Source organism: Molothrus ater, chromosome 1 (genome assembly GCF_012460135.2).
Source record: "Molothrus ater isolate BHLD 08-10-18 breed brown headed cowbird chromosome 1, BPBGC_Mater_1.1, whole genome shotgun sequence".
Lineage (NCBI taxonomy): Eukaryota > Metazoa > Chordata > Aves > Passeriformes > Icteridae > Molothrus > Molothrus ater.
Genome location: NC_050478.2, coordinates 86,902,198 through 86,919,373, shown reverse-complemented (window position 1 = coordinate 86,919,373; position 17,176 = coordinate 86,902,198). Strand labels below are relative to the sequence as shown.

General features: G+C 37.3%; 1 protein-coding gene across 2 annotated transcripts in view; it reads left to right on the top strand.

Moving 5' to 3' along the window:
* Positions 1-17,176, top strand: part of GALNT1 (polypeptide N-acetylgalactosaminyltransferase 1) — an 88,688-nt gene that overhangs the window by 60,001 nt on the left and 11,511 nt on the right. For both annotated transcript variants that reach the window (XM_036406358.2, XM_036406357.2), the window contains exons 5-9: positions 4,211-4,377; positions 10,753-10,960; positions 12,471-12,641; positions 14,087-14,204; positions 15,156-15,336. In XM_036406358.2, the coding sequence (XP_036262251.1) occupies positions 4,211-4,377; positions 10,753-10,960; positions 12,471-12,641; positions 14,087-14,204; positions 15,156-15,336 (845 nt within the window). The remainder of the gene's footprint in view (positions 1-4,210; positions 4,378-10,752; positions 10,961-12,470; positions 12,642-14,086; positions 14,205-15,155; positions 15,337-17,176) is intronic.

Here is a 17,176-nt window from a genome sequence, read left to right as displayed (position 1 = left end):
TTCTTTAGCAGTGTTACAGATAAATGCTAGGATCTGTCCACCTTTCTTTGCTTCTAGTCCATTAAATTTGATTTCAAGTTATAAAGTATTCTGGCTTCTAACACTGCCCTGTGTTCTTGGGGAGATGTGGACTAAGTATGTAGTTGTAATGAACTGGGCCAAACTATTCTCATAGAATGACAGAATCACAGAATAATGGAACAGTATGGTTTGGGTTGAAAGGAACCTTAATGATCATCTAGTTCCAGCCCCTCTGCTCTGGACACTTTTTCCTAGACTGGATTGCTGAAAGTCCCATCCAGCCTGGGTGTGAACACTTCCCAGAGTCATCCACAACCTGGGCAACTTGTTCCAGTGTCTCATCACCCTCACACTAAAGGATTTATTCCTATTATCTAATCTAAACTGACCCTATTTCAGTTTAAAGCCATTCTCCCTTCCCATGTCATTACAGACTCTTGTAAGAAGTCCCTCTCCAGTTCATTTATACCTGCTCTAGGTCCTGAAAGGTGCTAGAAGGTCTCTCCAGAACCTTCTCTTCTCCAGGCTGAAAACCCCAGCTCTCTCTGCCTGTCTGCATAGGAGAGGTGCCCTCAGACATCTTTGTGGCTTTCCTCTGGACTTGCTTCAACAAGTGCATGTCCTTCTTATGTTGAAGGCCCCAGACCAGAATGCAGTACTCAGTATTCTGAATGTATGATGCAAGATTGCAAAAAGATAAAATTCTGTGAAGAGTAAGTGTGAGCACCTTACAAAGGTCTTCAGAGGCAGAGTCATGTCTTTATAGTGGTGTTTTTGTAAAACAGCTTTACAAAGCCTGGTACTAAACTTAATTATTTTTTCTCACATCTAATTTGGATGGGGCATTAAAAGTCTTTGATAATTTTAATTCTATTTCTTATGTAATTTCCCCTTTACTTCTGTTGTGGTTTGACCTCGACTGGCAACTAAGCCCCATGCAGCCACTTGCTCACTGCCCCCACAGTGTGCTGAGGGAGAGAATCAGAAGAGTAGAAGTGAAAAAACCCTGGCTTGAGATATTCAGTTTAATAAGGAAAGCAAAAGCCACATGTGTGGCAAGGAAGGTGGTACAAGGAATTAATGCAATTCTGCCCATGGGCAGGCAGGTGTTCAGCCATCTCCTGGGAAGCAGGGCTTCATCACCTGTAACAGCAACTTGGGAAGACAAATGTCATTACTCTGTATTTTAACAATCTGAGCTATTTTTTTTCTGTCTCTGTATTTAAAATATATGATGTTTTTGGGGAGTTTCCACAATCTAAATAATATATGGAGTCACATTAGTTGAGAGTTTGCATAATCTACGGTGAATGCTGTAGATTAAAGGAAGGATGATGCATTCCATGAGGAGTAGACATTCTCAGCTGCTGTTTGGAGTCTTCATTAAATCATTGGGGATGGTATGCCTTCCTAATATTATGCACTCAATTTTAAAACAGTTTGAGGCATGATCCAACAAAAGGAACATAATGTATTAGTAGCTCATTAAAATTCAAATTGTCCTTAATTCATAGCCTGTGTGTCATACCCCTCATGGTTTTATTCTGCTTCTAATGTTGCATAACTTGGTTGAAACTAATGCTTTATTTTAAATTCTATAGTACTCCTTTCTGGGGTAATTTGTTTTCAAATGAAAGACAAAAGAATTCTTAATTTAAATGTTTGTTAATAGAATAAAACATGAGGTTTCCTTAGAACGCTAATGTCTAATCCTGGGCATCAAGTGTTCTATTTTATTTGTCTTATGTTCTGCAGCAATATATTCCTGGGGCAGAAGGAGTTACCAGTGTTTTCAGAATTCAAAACAGGAGGCTTTATTTGTATGTATTCATAGCCATTTGTACAGATATAGCTAAAGGGTGTATATATAGAAGGGCAGGTAAAAGAAATACTAAAAAACAGATCTCATGCTTTCAACCCTTTCAATTGTCTTGCCTGCATCAATGAATCCAGAATCATTTCATACCAAACACTTGTTAAGAACTTTCAAAAATGCCCAGCCAGTTTTGTTATGTGACCACCCCTGTGTTACTCCTGGCAGCCTTTCAGGTGTTGGTAAACACGTGCCATGGGTTAAACCCCGCCAGCAGCCAAGTGCCAGTGCAGGGTCACTCCTAACCTGTTACCCCAGGAAGGGCTGAGCAAAATGGAGCAAAAATTCTCTCTCTATTCTCTGGAGGGTGAGAATAGACACACTCCATTTTGGCAAGGTGGAGACTCACCTCTGCAGGACAGAGAGGAGGAATGCCTTGCAGTGGGGAGGAGGGTCCCCAAAAAACTCCTGTAGGCCTTCCTCTTAGTGCTAAAAAGCTTCCCCTCAATGGGAGATCTCAAATGTTTCGATATATTTATACTTCAGACAGTGCAATGCTGTATAAACATTGTAGGCCCTGAACACTTGGCTGATGTTTATACCAGCTCATTGATTTGAGCTCAGTAAAATAAAATCTTCTGTAAAACCATGATAAAAGGTAAGGCTGAAGATGAGAGATTTCATAGTACAATAGTAGATCCTGTGGCTATCCCAGCATGATATTCTGGTGAATGACACATTGTTACTTTTTTTCATAGAGAACTGCTAAGAGGCTTCTCTCAACTTTTTTACAAATATTCTTCCAAAAAGTAGAGGAGCAATTGGTAGATTTGTATTACTATTGTAGCTGAAGGTCTACAATCAGAAACTTATTTTCTGGTCTAGGGAGCAGTGCAGCAGATGGAATAAAACATTTTGGGTTTAAAGTAGCAAAGTAGACTGAACAAATGGCAAACATGGCGATAAAATTATTTGGCTTATGATTGAATTTTTCATCTGAAATTCATAGTGTTTTTGTGAAAAGCTATTTTATTTTTCAAGGTATACCAAATAAGTAGCTTTTTCAGTTGGCATGCATTGCAAGTTTTTTGTTTTGTTTTTTTTTTTAACACTTGAAATAAATCAAGATAACATAGGGATATATGGGAGCTTTCCATAAAGATTTTATAATGTTCTGTTCAGTGTGATGAATAATTAAATTTGGCATCGTTGTATAATAAGTAGGCATAATATTGAAGGCAGATAGTGCCAGATCCGACTGCTTCAATTCTCAGAAATGGTTTCACAGAAGCCCTTCCAGGTATTTCTTCATTTGCACCTGGACTTACTGATCCTTTCTGAGATGTCTGTGCATGCTGTGCTTTTGTCACCACCTCAGAGCTGAAATGCTGGTTTGCTGTGAGAGCTGTTCTGAGAAGAGCTCTGGCTAAATGAGTTATCCAGCTAATAAAATATTGATGTTGGGAGCCTAGTTCTGGCTGACATTCCTTGTGTCACTGTTTGGCATGGTACTGGATGCTGACACCGTGATCCTGTTGTGTTGGCAGGCTGCTCCTTAAGCACTGCTTTTGGATATTTAGGGTAGAGGATATGCACTCTGTGCTTCTCAAGCCCTTGGACAGTGCTGCTGTTAGGATGATAGTCATGAATACTTGTTAATATATTGTAGCATTTAGATCAGGTTACATTACAGTGAACTGACTCAACAATTTGGGATCTAATAAAAGCTTTTTTGTTGGAATGGAGCTCCACTGAATATATTTCTTTTTCCACCTCGGTGTTTTCCTTTTGTTTGAGATCTGCATATATCTCTTTAATTTGGATTCTTTAAGAATTAATAACATCAAATCTTACATAAGTAGCTGTGTCATTTTTAAATGTGCAGGAGGAGCAGATCTGTTCAGAGAACACTTGTAGTTATGTGGTTATTTTTTAGAGCAGAACTGGATTTTTTTCAGAATTGTGATCAGTACTTTGTGTACAGTTTATTTATTATTCTAGAAGATAATGAAAGCATCATTTGTTTCAAAATAGCATTGCAGAATGTAAAAATCTGGGGTGTGGGGTGGCCATGTGGGGTTACTTGAAGTGTAAATGTCATAGTTTACATAAATGCCCTATATATGCTGTTAGGAGAGGTAAACCTATGATTTTGCATGCTAACTTTGGAAAGTGAATATAATTCTCTTTTTATTTGGTCAACTTTATAGCACTTTGCGCATGTATAAAATGTGCACTGTGTGCTCCTTTGTCACACTCTGCATAAAATTGATATATCTGGGATGTTAGCAGCGATCCTCAAGAGGGAAACCTCAGACTTGCAGCTCTAACTGAAGACTTGACCTTTACAAATACCTGCTTTCCCTTGGTTGGCAGGTGTAAAACGAAGGTGTACGCGGACAACCTTCCCACGACGAGCGTGGTGATCGTGTTCCACAACGAGGCCTGGAGCACGCTGCTGCGCACGGTGCACAGCGTCATCAACCGCTCCCCGCGGCACATGCTCGAGGAGATCGTGCTCGTCGACGACGCCAGCGAGAGAGGTAAGGACAGCGCTCAGCCTGCTGCTCCTTGTGCTTCCAAAACTGAAGCTGGCTTCTCTCAGAATCTCTGCTACAAGTCTCTTTTCCCAGCCCGGCCATCGAAGAAGGAGTCAGGATTCTTTTGTTCTAGGTTCTCAAGGTTGTTTATTTATGCAGCCTCCTGTTGGGTTCAAGTTTGCCCCCAAGCAGGCTGCGTGGGTCTGGATACTCAGTCCTCTTACAGGACAGACTGCCCGAATACTCAAGCAGTTCTCAGCCTCTGGCAACCTAGCATGCTTTAGTGATATCAGCTCTTTAGTGATGATCAGCTCATTGTTATTTCAGCTCTTAGCTGGGTGCCTAGGCAGGCAGGGGAGAGAGGAGAAAGCCGTTCTGGGGTTCCACAGTAATGTCTTTATTGGATGGTCTGTGAAGGTTCTAGTGACAGGTCTTCTAACCAGAATAGGCTAAAACAGCCCGTTATATAGGAAACGGGGAAATTGTCAGAAATTGTCCAATAGCAGGACTTAAAGGAGAGTGACCTATAGGGTTACAGAGAGATAAGCAGGGGTCCAAAGGAGGAAGAGAGGGCCTTCTAGCTATTCACCATGACGTGGCATTTCCTATCTTTAGGCCTCTGTTCGCCACGGGGCCCTTGCAGGGCCTGTACTTGCTACAGTTTATTGTTTCTTATCTATTTCTTTATCCGACCCGCCACAGGCCTGTCTGGCAGGTTGGGTTGAAGCACACTGCCCGCCCTCAGGGTGGTGTTATCTTTTTATACTAAAAACTACGTGTACGTTATTTACCAGAACTTCCCAATACCTATCACCTATGTTAGACCATGTGTTTCTACTCTAAACCAATCCAAAATGCCACCATCACGGCAGAATATGGAGGCCAAGAAGAAGAAGGAGAAAGACTGTACACGCCCAGATTCTTCCATCTTGCCCCTGAACCCCCATTCTAAAAACCCCAAAATTCTACATTCTCACCCTGTGATAAATTCCCTGTCATTTTACTTAAACTTTCGTGGCTTGTAATTCCTCATATAAGGGTGGTAATTTTTTTCCATGGGTCAAGATCAAAGGCACAGGGGTCTTGGGCTCTGTGCCAAGGTCTCCGAGCCCCCTGTCAGGGTCTCAAGTCCTCCAGGGCTGTCAGAGGAATTTCCTGGGTTCCGACATCCTTGATGTTGGCTTAGTCCTCCTTTGCAAAACACAGCACCTGGGGCAGGGGAAGGCAGAGGGAGCAATACCCATTTTGAAATACAGATGGATCATTCTGCACTGAAAGCTGGTGTAACTTCATCTGTCTGCCTGCCTTTCTGTTGGCAGCATGGACTTTATGTTTTGCTACAGTTTTAGTTTTTCGCATTTAGAATTTGATCACATTCATGTAGCTTGAGGGTGTTTAATACTTGAATCACCTGGTGAATAATAGCAAAGGCAACTCTGTTTGTTGCACACATTTAAATTTACTGTTGCTGCCACCATTAGGCTCGGTGTTCAGAGGGATCAATTTTGATTATTCAGTTCATGGGAAGTTAAAATTCAGTTTCTGTGCTGCAGGAGGTTCCATTTCTTAAGGAATAGTGCTCCAGATGAAAACTCCATGCTACAGAATGACACTTGCCATGTGTAATAAGCAAAACTTGAAGCTGATTTTTTTGTAAAATATAATAATATTATTTAGATTTTAATCTTCATAGTATTTTTAATTGCGTATATTCAAAATAAAAACAATATTCTATATAATACTTAACATTTAATTTTGGTTAATAGTTGATATTTGGCTTCTTCTTTACTTAATATTTCTTGATGGTATGGGTTATGAAGTACTTTTTTTTCTAGTGTTGGCAAATGGAGGTGAGAGGGTAGTACAGCTTTACTAAATAAAACATGTCTATATTTTTATATTGATTCACCTTTTTTTTCATTCTATTTTGAAACCAATGTAGTAGGCCACTAGAGAAAGTCTTGACAGTCACCAGTTGTAGGCTGTTGCCTGTATCAGAAGTAATTCCCATGTGTAAGACATAGAAGGGTTTTACAGCATGCTGATATCTCAGCCTGTTGCTTCTCATTCTAGTGATGCAAATTTCATGTTTTGCTGCCTATGGTAATTCCAGCTTCAGAGTAAGATGTCTGACTCTTGTCCAGATGACAAAATCTGCCCAAGATCTGTGTGTCTGAAGAGAGGAGCTGGGTTTGCCCCAAGTAGCCCCATGATACACAGGTTACAGTGTAAGGGGAGGTTCTAGGATAGTTAGGAACTTACTGTGGATATGGGGAGCTTTTTTTGTAGCTGAAGAGGATTAGAAGTGGATTTTTGCTCTACCTCCAAGGTGGCAGCAAACATACCAAGCTGCCCCAGGTTATGTGTGTGTGCATGATGCCTGGCTGGTTGGCTGGGTCGGTGTGGGGCACAGCTGCCTGTGGAGCATGGACAGATCCCATCAGCCAGCTGAGCTCGCACCGCTCTGCTTTCCTGGGGAAGCACAGCACGCGCACTCGGCTTGTGTTTGCACTTGTCTCTGCTCCTTTCCTCTCTTGGGCACCCTCACTTGCTTTTCTTTTCCTTTTTTACCCAACTCTAAGTGCTTCAGCTAATTCCAGTGCAATTTGGGAAGAAAGAACAGAAGCATTAAATACAATTACATTCTGGCAGCAGAGGAGAAATGCCTATGCAAAGTGCCACAGAAACGTGTTCCAGATTAAATGAAAGGCATGATCAAATTTTGCTTTTACAAAGGCACAACATCAAAGTTTTGTTTTTTGCACTTCTGGGTAATTTGTAATTATACTTCTTTATTTGTTGTAGTTTTTAACCTTTATGTAAAAAATTCTACATTTTATTTATCAAAACAATTCTTAGCATTAATTCAAATCAGTGCTAATTATTATTTGTGACAGGTCAGCTTTCAGTATGACCTAGAAATAAAGAGCAAGCTAATATTAGAATGTGTAGACATCATATTACTTTTGTTTTGCCTCTTCAGTTTCTGTTTTAGAAAAAAATCAATTTCAACATAGCAATAAGACGTCCTCACTATGAATCATAGAATTTTAGTCCACTTAAAAAAGCAAGTGGCTTTCTCTAGATAAATTTTCTCTTTCTGGGTTTGGTAGTGAAAACATATTAACTTAATTCCATGCTGAAAGATAGAGCATTTCATACTTTCTTTGGTGCTGTTACTGAACCTGTTCCAGCATTTCTTTTTGAAGCCTGTGATCTTCATTTCAGATTACTTAGGCATCTTCTATTTGTTGTTATTTTCAACAATTACTGAGAGGGGTTATTTTTGTTCTGTTTTCCAAGAGCTTGTTATGGTTCCATCAAGCATGCTTTTACATTAAACAAAACAGAAGGGTACGATGCCTGAAGATGTGAAAGATTTGTGTTTGCTACTTAAGCATTCTGTTTGTGTTGAATTAAAGCAGCGTACTTTTCCAGAAAAATACAATGTTCAGCCTGAGTATTGTATATTGAATTCTAACATCAGAGTCATTTTAATTGGAATAAAGTAAGCATTCAGTCTGCCTGAAGCACACTTTGTACCTGCTAGTGTCATGCTCTTAGAAGAATGAATTTGCATAAATAGCACGCATTTATTTACACCCAAAAGAAAAGCATTGGAGAAAGAAGACGTATCTGTAAAATTGTTCTCTAGTTACTGATCAGAACTGCAACTTTAGTTTTGAAGTGTTGATCTTTAGTAACTAGTTTGACACAGTTAACAGGAGAAATCACGATTAGCTGCTACCTCTGACTAGGTCAGCACCCAGTAGCCAAGTGTGGCATCAGGATAGACCACATCCACAGAACTTAGCTACAGAGATGCAGGTCAAAGCAATGTGACTGCAACTGAATCCTGCCAACAGTACTTACAAAAATATTCATACTTCTTAAGAAAACATGTTTGCATGCTTATAAAAATGATAAACCTGTGTTTTATTGTAGTTTAATAATAAAAAAAAAGGGTTGAAACCTAATTTTTCATTTATATGCATATCAGTGTGACTTGGTAATAGAATCAGCAAGGTATTTTTCAACTAATGCACTTAGTTGACTTGAACTGAATATATTTGCTCTTTTGTCTTCCTTAGTTCTGCTACTTCCACAGAAGATGCTTAGTCCTAGGTAAAACTATGCACCCTTTTGACAGAGAAAAGGCAACAATTTGTGAGGGATGTGTATTGCTCTTAGAGAGGGTGTTCTGGAGGGAAAGTAGCTGCTTAGATTTAAACATTTTACCCTAACTGCTGGTAGCAGAAGAACTTCAGAAATCTTGATGCCTGAATTCTTTACTATGCTTTTATAGGGATGAGAGATCAGGCTTTATCTTTTCTGCATATTTTGCTGGAGCTCTAGTGATATTTTAAGGACACAGTTACTGGAGGTCTGTCACGATGTTTTGTTTCTGGGAATAGTCCCTTCTGCAGTTTTGAACAAGGTGATAGTACATAAGAATGTTCTTATGGCCATGGTTAAACATGAGAGAAGGACTGTTGTTAACCTTTTTCCCTTTGTAGTGAAAACACTGCACACATCTCTGATTCTTTCTTAGAGAAGTTAAAAGTACTTGATAAATTGAAATTTTAAATACTTTACCGATAAAATATAGGTAGGACTCAAGATTTTCATATGCAATACATTGAGCATGACTTTCTGTATGTGAGATTGTGTTTTATGCAAGTTCTTGACTTGCATAAGTCTGGCTGCAGTTCTATTATTGCACTCTTTCTCTCTTCCCTCTGCCAGAATTTTACCATTCTGTTAATGTAACTACATTCAATAACCAATGTCACAGGCCATATTAATTCATTTAAGTTTAAAGTGGATGGAACTACTTTAATAGCTTATCAGTATTACACCTGAGATGTGCAGAGAAACATTGATTTGTGTGACTTGCTCATGAGCATAGAGAGAAATGCTGCACACTCTCTCTGTGTACATCATGTGTACACTAAAGCTACAAACATTGCCATGATAATAGTTCTTTTAAATTAGTGGCTTTGGAAAGCTACACTGTAAAGACGTGAGACTATATTTGCTACAGACTCAGTCATGATCTCTGTGCTCCACCCCAAAAGCCTTGCAAAATGTTCTGACATGTACGCTTGGTTGGTACTAAGAAACACGTAATAATTTGAGTCCCTGTTCATATGCAAAGTAAGAATTAAGTTGCTTTGAGTTTCTCTGGAGACAAATATTTAGATGTATCAAACTCTTATGTACTTTTAGCACAGTTTAGCTTTCAAGACGCGTCAGAACTTATTTCTGTGGGTTTTAGTGGCAGTCCAACAATGCACAGAAAAACATGAGAAGGCAATTAGAACTCATTCATCTGGAGAAGTGATAAGGAATGGTAATCACCTTCACGTCAACCCTCCCTCTTGAGGTTTACAAAAGTCACTAAGAGTTCATGTTGAACTTCCCCCCCCACCCCTCCAGTGTCACACTTATTTCTGTATGAGCTACTTTCTACCTTATGTGAAATCCTGCTACAGGCCATGCACTGTTGTGGTACAACTTTCAACTCCCATGTGCTTTGAGTGTACAATCTAATATTCCATAGCTGAGCAGTAAGACTATTTTGCCTTTTTTACACGTTTTGAAACTGCAAGTTATTGCAGAAGTCTGTTTCTGTAACCGTCCATTGCATTCTCCCTCACTTCTTTGTTCTTTCTTTGGCATCAATCATCACAACCCAATTGCTCTTTGCAGTGCAAGTAATTTTGACTCTCTGGGTGTATGGTAACTGACTGCTGTATTTTGAATAACTTGTTTTTCATAATTTGTGCTACTTTGAGATTTGTTGGTGTTACAGATTCTCATTTATGTATAGCTTATTATATATATTTTTTTAGCTGTTACGGTGATAATCTAATATAAAAAATATTAAGCAGAAAACCCTAGAGAAAGCACAATAGAAAAATCAGTTTGATTGTGTTTTAAACTTCTCACAAAGAAATTATCTGTAAGTTGCATTACTGTAGGAGGCAATTAATTATATTCAGCTAGTCAAAACATTTCTGTATTTCCTTGGTAAAGAAGTCCAAGAGCACTTATGCATGTTTTTGAAAATAAGTGTCACATATTCTCTGCCATAAATACCTGTATATTCCATCTTGGTTTTGTCTAAGTGTCCAACCCTGTCTTCCTTTTTGGGTTTTCCATAATGGAGAAATAAAGAGGAGGAAGAACTTTCTGTGCTATTGAGTGAAACACTTGGGAGATGTGGAAAGGAGTATTGTGAAGTGTAGAGGAAACTATCTGAGAAAGTAGAAAAAGGATAGACAAGAACAGGGGAAATGTATCTTGATTCAAGTCTCTCCATTAAAAAAAAAAAAGCTGAACTACATAACTAACAGTTTTGATCATTCTTTACAGACTTCTTGAAAAGACCACTGGAGAGTTATGTGAAAAAATTAAAAGTACCTGTTCATGTGATTCGAATGGAACAACGTTCTGGATTGATTAGAGCAAGATTAAAGGGGGCTGCTGCTTCTAAAGGCCAGGTCATCACCTTCTTAGATGCTCATTGTGAATGTACAGTAGGCTGGCTTGAACCTCTGCTGGCAAGGATCAAAGCTGACAGGTAATTATCCATCTATTTGCCCATCTTCGGTTTTTTCACTTATTAAGAAATTTTTCAAGTATTACAAAATAGCCTACAAGCAAATATCTACTTTCTGAAGAGATGAATAAATTGTCATTGGTTAAGGATAAAAGGCTAATTCAGTTAAACTTTTAAAAGTAAAACTCTGTTTCAAGTGAAGTCTATATTGGGATGCATGGAATAATATGTTAAATAGTGGGAGCAATTAATAAAATTGAGGAATTAGGGGAAACTGAGGTCTTCAGTCTGCAGTTTGGCCTATTCCTTCATGAATTTGGGTAGATATTCTTGGGAAAAGAATCAAGCCCTGATTTCATGTAGCACTATCATTGTGAACAAGAACTGTTTTCAGGCTCTCGTTGTGATTTCTTTATTACATAATGGTTTTGATTGTGAAAATCTGGGCTGTGTCTTGGTCTTCTGGAATGTATATTGTAAAGTTAGAATAATTACTGGAATCATGCTTATCTACACTTATATACACGATGGAAATTGTATTGGGGATGAAGGTGAGAGAATTGTCTGCTTTATAAAATATCCCTACATCTGAAAAGTAGCTGTAGTTTTGCGCTAGTCTGTTAGTAGTCTACATATAAAATAGAATAAAACATGGTGCTAAAGATCCCTGGTTTTTTATTGTTATAGATAAATATCACACTACAAATTTGATGTTACAAAATTTAGTCTTACATGATGAGTAAGCTACAAATAATGAAGAATCTTTGTTCAGCACTGTGCAAAGACAAAGTAAACTTTGTTATCATTAATCAGGTTTTGTGAGACTAAAATACATACTTTGTTACAATTTCTGCAAATATCTCGACTTAAGTCCTTTGAATTCAGTTGCAAGCAGTTTCTGAATCTTTTCACAGAGCTTCCCATGAGAAGAAGCCTGCTTTGAGCATAGTTACTTAAGTGTCTTTCAGATGATTAGAATTGGTTTCTGTGAATATGTGTGTTAATAATGTCAGGACAGTGGACAACGAGGCCACTTTCTGTCAACTATGATGTAGTAGTTGTACATTGTTAACAATTACTGTCATCTCTTAGTCCTGAGGATGTATAAAAATACTTACCCAAAGTTAATATCCAAGTTTTAATTTCAAAACATGCAAGTTATTTTTACCACGCAACTAGAAAGAAGAACCTCGTGTTTTCTATTTAATCACTCTGTAGCAATGAGAAAGTTGGGATCATTATTTCTGTCTGGAGAGGGATGAATATTCATTACTGGTAATAATGCAAATATGATTTAGAAAGATCTGGCATTGCCAAAATTGTATCAGATTTATAATTAGCAAGACAGAATTTTAGTATGTTTCCTGTTAATTTATTGAATAATGTTGTTAAGAGATGGTGTTATAAAAATTTCAACTGAATGTGTAAAAACAATAATTTTAAAAAAAACCCCAAACATCATCTTTACCCTTTTGATTAATAGATTTTATTAGTTTAAAATTTAATAATTTTGCTTCTTTCCTTTTCCTAGGAGGACGGTAGTGTGTCCCATCATTGATGTAATCAGTGATGACACCTTCGAATATATGGCAGGTTCTGACATGACCTACGGTGGATTCAACTGGAAGCTGAATTTTCGTTGGTACCCGGTTCCTCAGAGAGAGATGGACCGACGGAAAGGAGACCGAACCCTCCCTGTTAGGTAATGAGAAATTATTAAATCGCTTAAAATCTTTGACTGATATTTGCTTTTTATGAAACTCAAAAGTAAGTACTTAAGGTTGTTAAGTACTTAGTCAAACATTGTAGTATCTTTTTTGTCTGAAGGAACAACATAACAGTTCTTGCATGGATTGGTTGTCAGTAACTTTTGGTAGAAGTAAAGGAATGGATCACTTTGTCACTTTGAAAATATTTTTCAGTTCTATGTTAATTACTGGTGAATTACTAGTTTTCATGTAACACTTGTAATGATGTACAAGATTTTAATAAAGCTTTTTTTCTTTTTTTAAACTGAATCTTGTTTTTATCTTTTATTATAACAAAGTAAACTGTATTTTGTGAACATGCATTGATTTTTTTTTTGTATATGCATGTGTATATGTATATATTTGTGCATGTGCATTTATATGCAAACTTTAAGTCTTAAAAGGTGGGATGAGACATGAATTTATACTCAGATGTGATGTCAGTTTATAAAAAAAGTAATGAGGAAGATAGCCTGTGTGTAATGTGTACCTTTTAACAATTGCAAACTTGCATTTTCTGTCCTTACTTTTCTGAAAACTGGGCATTATTTACTTACAGTAAAGCTCAGGATCCAGCCTTTGCTGGTTTTTGTTTGTCTTTAGTTAAAGAAATTAAGAGGTCTGCTCAGGATATTGCTCTCTTCCCTCTGTTTCCTTTTAGTAGGGGCAAAGACACATAAGTTTTTAGTTAGCTTGTGACCTAGCTTGTATTTAGTGTGTCTTTCAGAAAAAGCCCTAAACATTTCAGGAAAATAGCTAGTGATATAAAATCATTTGTGCTAAAAGTGTAAATAATTGAACTATAAAGTCATGTCATTGGCCTAACATGTAATTTACTTATTGTATGTTTGTTGTCTAAAAAAGTTGAAATCTGGGAGATGTTTCTAAAGCTCTGAGAAACTACTAGCAGAGTTTTATTTTTTTGTACCAATAAGGAATATGTAAGGAAAATCTGGATGCAACCTTGACTGTACAATTTTCTTGTATGAAGCAATAAAAGTGAAAGGAAGCAGACTGATTATTGACCTCCCAAAGCTGTTTCAAGAACAGTAGCCTGAAGTACAATTTTTCTGTGTGAAACTGGTTTCTTTTTTATGAGTTACCAGCATTGGAGGCAGAAGTCTTTCTCAGGAATGACAGCAGCTTTCTAGGGACTGTTTCTCTATCCAGACACCAGTTTGAATTGAGAAGATAAGGAGAATTGCCACTACCTAGTTCCATCTCTGAAAAAAATTGAGCTAGCAAGTACACCAATAGTAGCAGAGTTTGAAGGGAAGCTTACTGAGAAGGAATATGCTAGGAACTTGGGAAATAAACAGCTATTTTGTCAGTGTAAGTGTGAAATGTATCTAAGGATGTTTTTACAGTGACCAATGTGATTTTTTTTTTCTTCCTCCAGGACACCTACAATGGCAGGAGGCCTTTTTTCAATAGACAGAGATTACTTTCAGGAAATTGGAACATATGATGCTGGAATGGATATTTGGGGTGGAGAAAACTTAGAAATTTCCTTCAGGGTAGGTAAAACTTTGCAGGGCTTTATTAATCATTAATTTATTAATCAGAACAGTGCATCTGGAGTTCTGTAAAATACAGATCTGCCACCTGCACCAATGTCCTCTTCTGTTGCCTCTTCTGGCACTTCCCTTCCCTTTTAAGTTCCTCCAGCAGAGATACACAAAGACTGTATCTGCCAGTAAAATAGTGCATGATGAATTGTTGGTATAGCTTTGTGATTAAAAGATTTAGATGGTTATTCCGAAGAATGAGTGTTTGTGTTGAAAGGAATTCAGATAGAAAAGCTGCTGTGGGAGCAGCAGTTAAGGATGATGTTGTCAGTGCATTGTTTTATGTGCCAGTGACATGTGAGCACCTCTGTTACAAACCCTTTCTTCTTGCTCTTTACTAACTTCATGGGTTCATTTGGTTGTGGACCTAACTTGTGATATTCTCATTTTTGTTCCTACCAAATGGCACCATTTCCTTTAATTTTGTTAGCAGAAAGTACATAGGTGGGAATTCTGAAGTACTTCAGCTTTCTGAATCTGCTATTTTTCAAGATCCAAGATAAAACTGAAAGTATTTTCAGAGACTTGGGAAGTGTGTGGGTTCTTTTATGTGGAGATTCTGTTTTATAATGGACTAGTTTAGACACCTGTTAGTTCCTGTGATTCATGTGAGCCTTCTCCTTCCTTTGTGGTCAGCTTGCCCTGTTCTTTAAAGTAATCTCTGGCTGATGTGGAATTGTTCCAGGGGCTGAAGTATTTTCATATGCTGCCTTGCTTGGGCTTGTGAGCATCTTTACCCCTTGAGCAGGAAAAAACATGCAGTTCTCTTCCATGCAGTGTGCATTTGTTCTAGACCTCAGCTAATGTTGTTTCCCCACCTTGAACCAGAAGCAAGTGATTAATGTTTTGGAACTTTTTTAGCAACTTGAAACTATGCAATAATTGTTCTGTTGCTTCCAGATCTGGCAGTGTGGTGGCACTTTGGAAATTGTAACTTGTTCACATGTTGGGCATGTGTTCAGGAAAGCAACACCGTACACTTTCCCAGGAGGTACAGGGCAGATAATCAACAAAAATAACAGGCGGCTCGCAGAAGTCTGGATGGATGAATTCAAAAACTTTTTCTACATTATTTCCCCAGGTGAGCAGGTCTTTGGTTATGAGAAATACTTATTAAGAATTAAAATATTGCTACTACTGGGAAATAAAGTGAATATTTATATAAGAATGTTATTGCTTTGAAGTTTGTTAAGACAGAACTCACTTAAGGTGTACAAAAAGTAAGGTCTTAATTGAAAAATAATTTTGTTAGCCAGAGACATGTCCTGAAGAGGTTTTTGTTTGCTTTTTAACATGAACATGATTTATGAATGAGCTTCCTGTGCTATAGAATTGAAGCTCAGTAGAACATCAAAGAGCTCAGTTGTAGTGCTGAAAATTAGCCATCCAAAGTCATATTGCAATGTGCTGAATTTTGGGCTCTGGCTCCCATGTTGTAGGCATTCCATGTTGAATGCATCACAAGTGATTTAAGTGAAACACAGAAGGAGGAGTGGCAAAAGTGAGTATCTTCTGTCTTGACAGAATTTGCATTTCACTATGTAGAGTATAGGGGCAAGTTGCCAATATAATTGACTGTGAAGATATTTATCATTGTTTCTTTATGTGGCAGTTAGCAAAACAAGAGGATGTAAAATATGTGGGGAAATTTCCCATAAAATCAGATTTTCTGAAAAAAATTTAGGAGAAGAAAGGAAGCCTGGGAAATATTGAATTATTACTTTCAAATACAGGTTATTTTTGTTGTTACATAAAAAGACAAACTTCAGGTAGCAAAAGCCAACCTTTCTAAATACTTGAGCCATTAGACTTTATGTACTAAGTGGTATTTTTATATACCGCATCTGCTTTTCCAAAGAAATTTCTTTAAAACTAGTGTTTCCTTATGACCTGCTTTTTAAACCTGCAATACTGTTGACATTAAAAGCTGTAATACCGTGTAATATGAGTCTGAACAGTGTCAAATTTTAGATTATGGATTTTACAGATGCTTCTGAAAGCAACTGACATTGTGGATTCACAGTGGTTTTGTCTTAAAAGAATGCTTTACTCAAATGAGACTGTGTAAGACATTTAATAAAAAAAAGTCTTTGTACTATTCAAAACTTTTTGGGTGAAATCAGAAGCTAACAGCTTATTGTTATTGCCCTGTTGTGTAATTAATATATTATGAATATATAATATATAAAATATAATTATATTATATATAGTAATTATATTATATATAATATTATGTTATATTATATTATATAAATTATAATATAGAATACATATATGAATATATATATATGAATTAATATATTATGAATTCAAACATGTACATATAGAAATATTCATAAAAATTGTATATAAATAGGTACAGTCTTTTTTGGTAAAGATTGCTCTTATGCATCCATGTCAAGCTATATTTTAAAAGGTACAAAGTTACAGGAAGACCTAATTATAAAAAATAATCAAGTTCCTTTAAAAATGTAACGTACCGATAAGCTGTGATGAGGCTCTGTTACTTTGTGTATCACCTCTGTATGCCTTTCATTTTGTGAGGTAAGTGCAAGCTACAAAAGCAGTTACACTCTTTGAATTTTGTAGGATTGGGTTTTTTTGAGATGACTTTCATAGCATTGCAGTACTGTAGAATATGCATGCATCCCCCAAAGACAGTAAAAATTCTGAAACAGTGAAAGTAAGTTAAGCAGTTATCTGTAACTGCACTGTATATTTTCTTTCCTTTCAAAAGATGCATGTCTGCATAATTTGTATGCTAATGGCCTGAGTGATTGCTGGATAGGGATGTGCTCTGGCCAAGCTGAGCAGATCTGAGAGCATCTGCACCTGCCCCCTGTCACGTGCTCCCATTTGTGTCCTCGTGACTGTATTGACCATGCACTAAAGTTCAATGCCAGAATTTTCAAGTGTCTCGA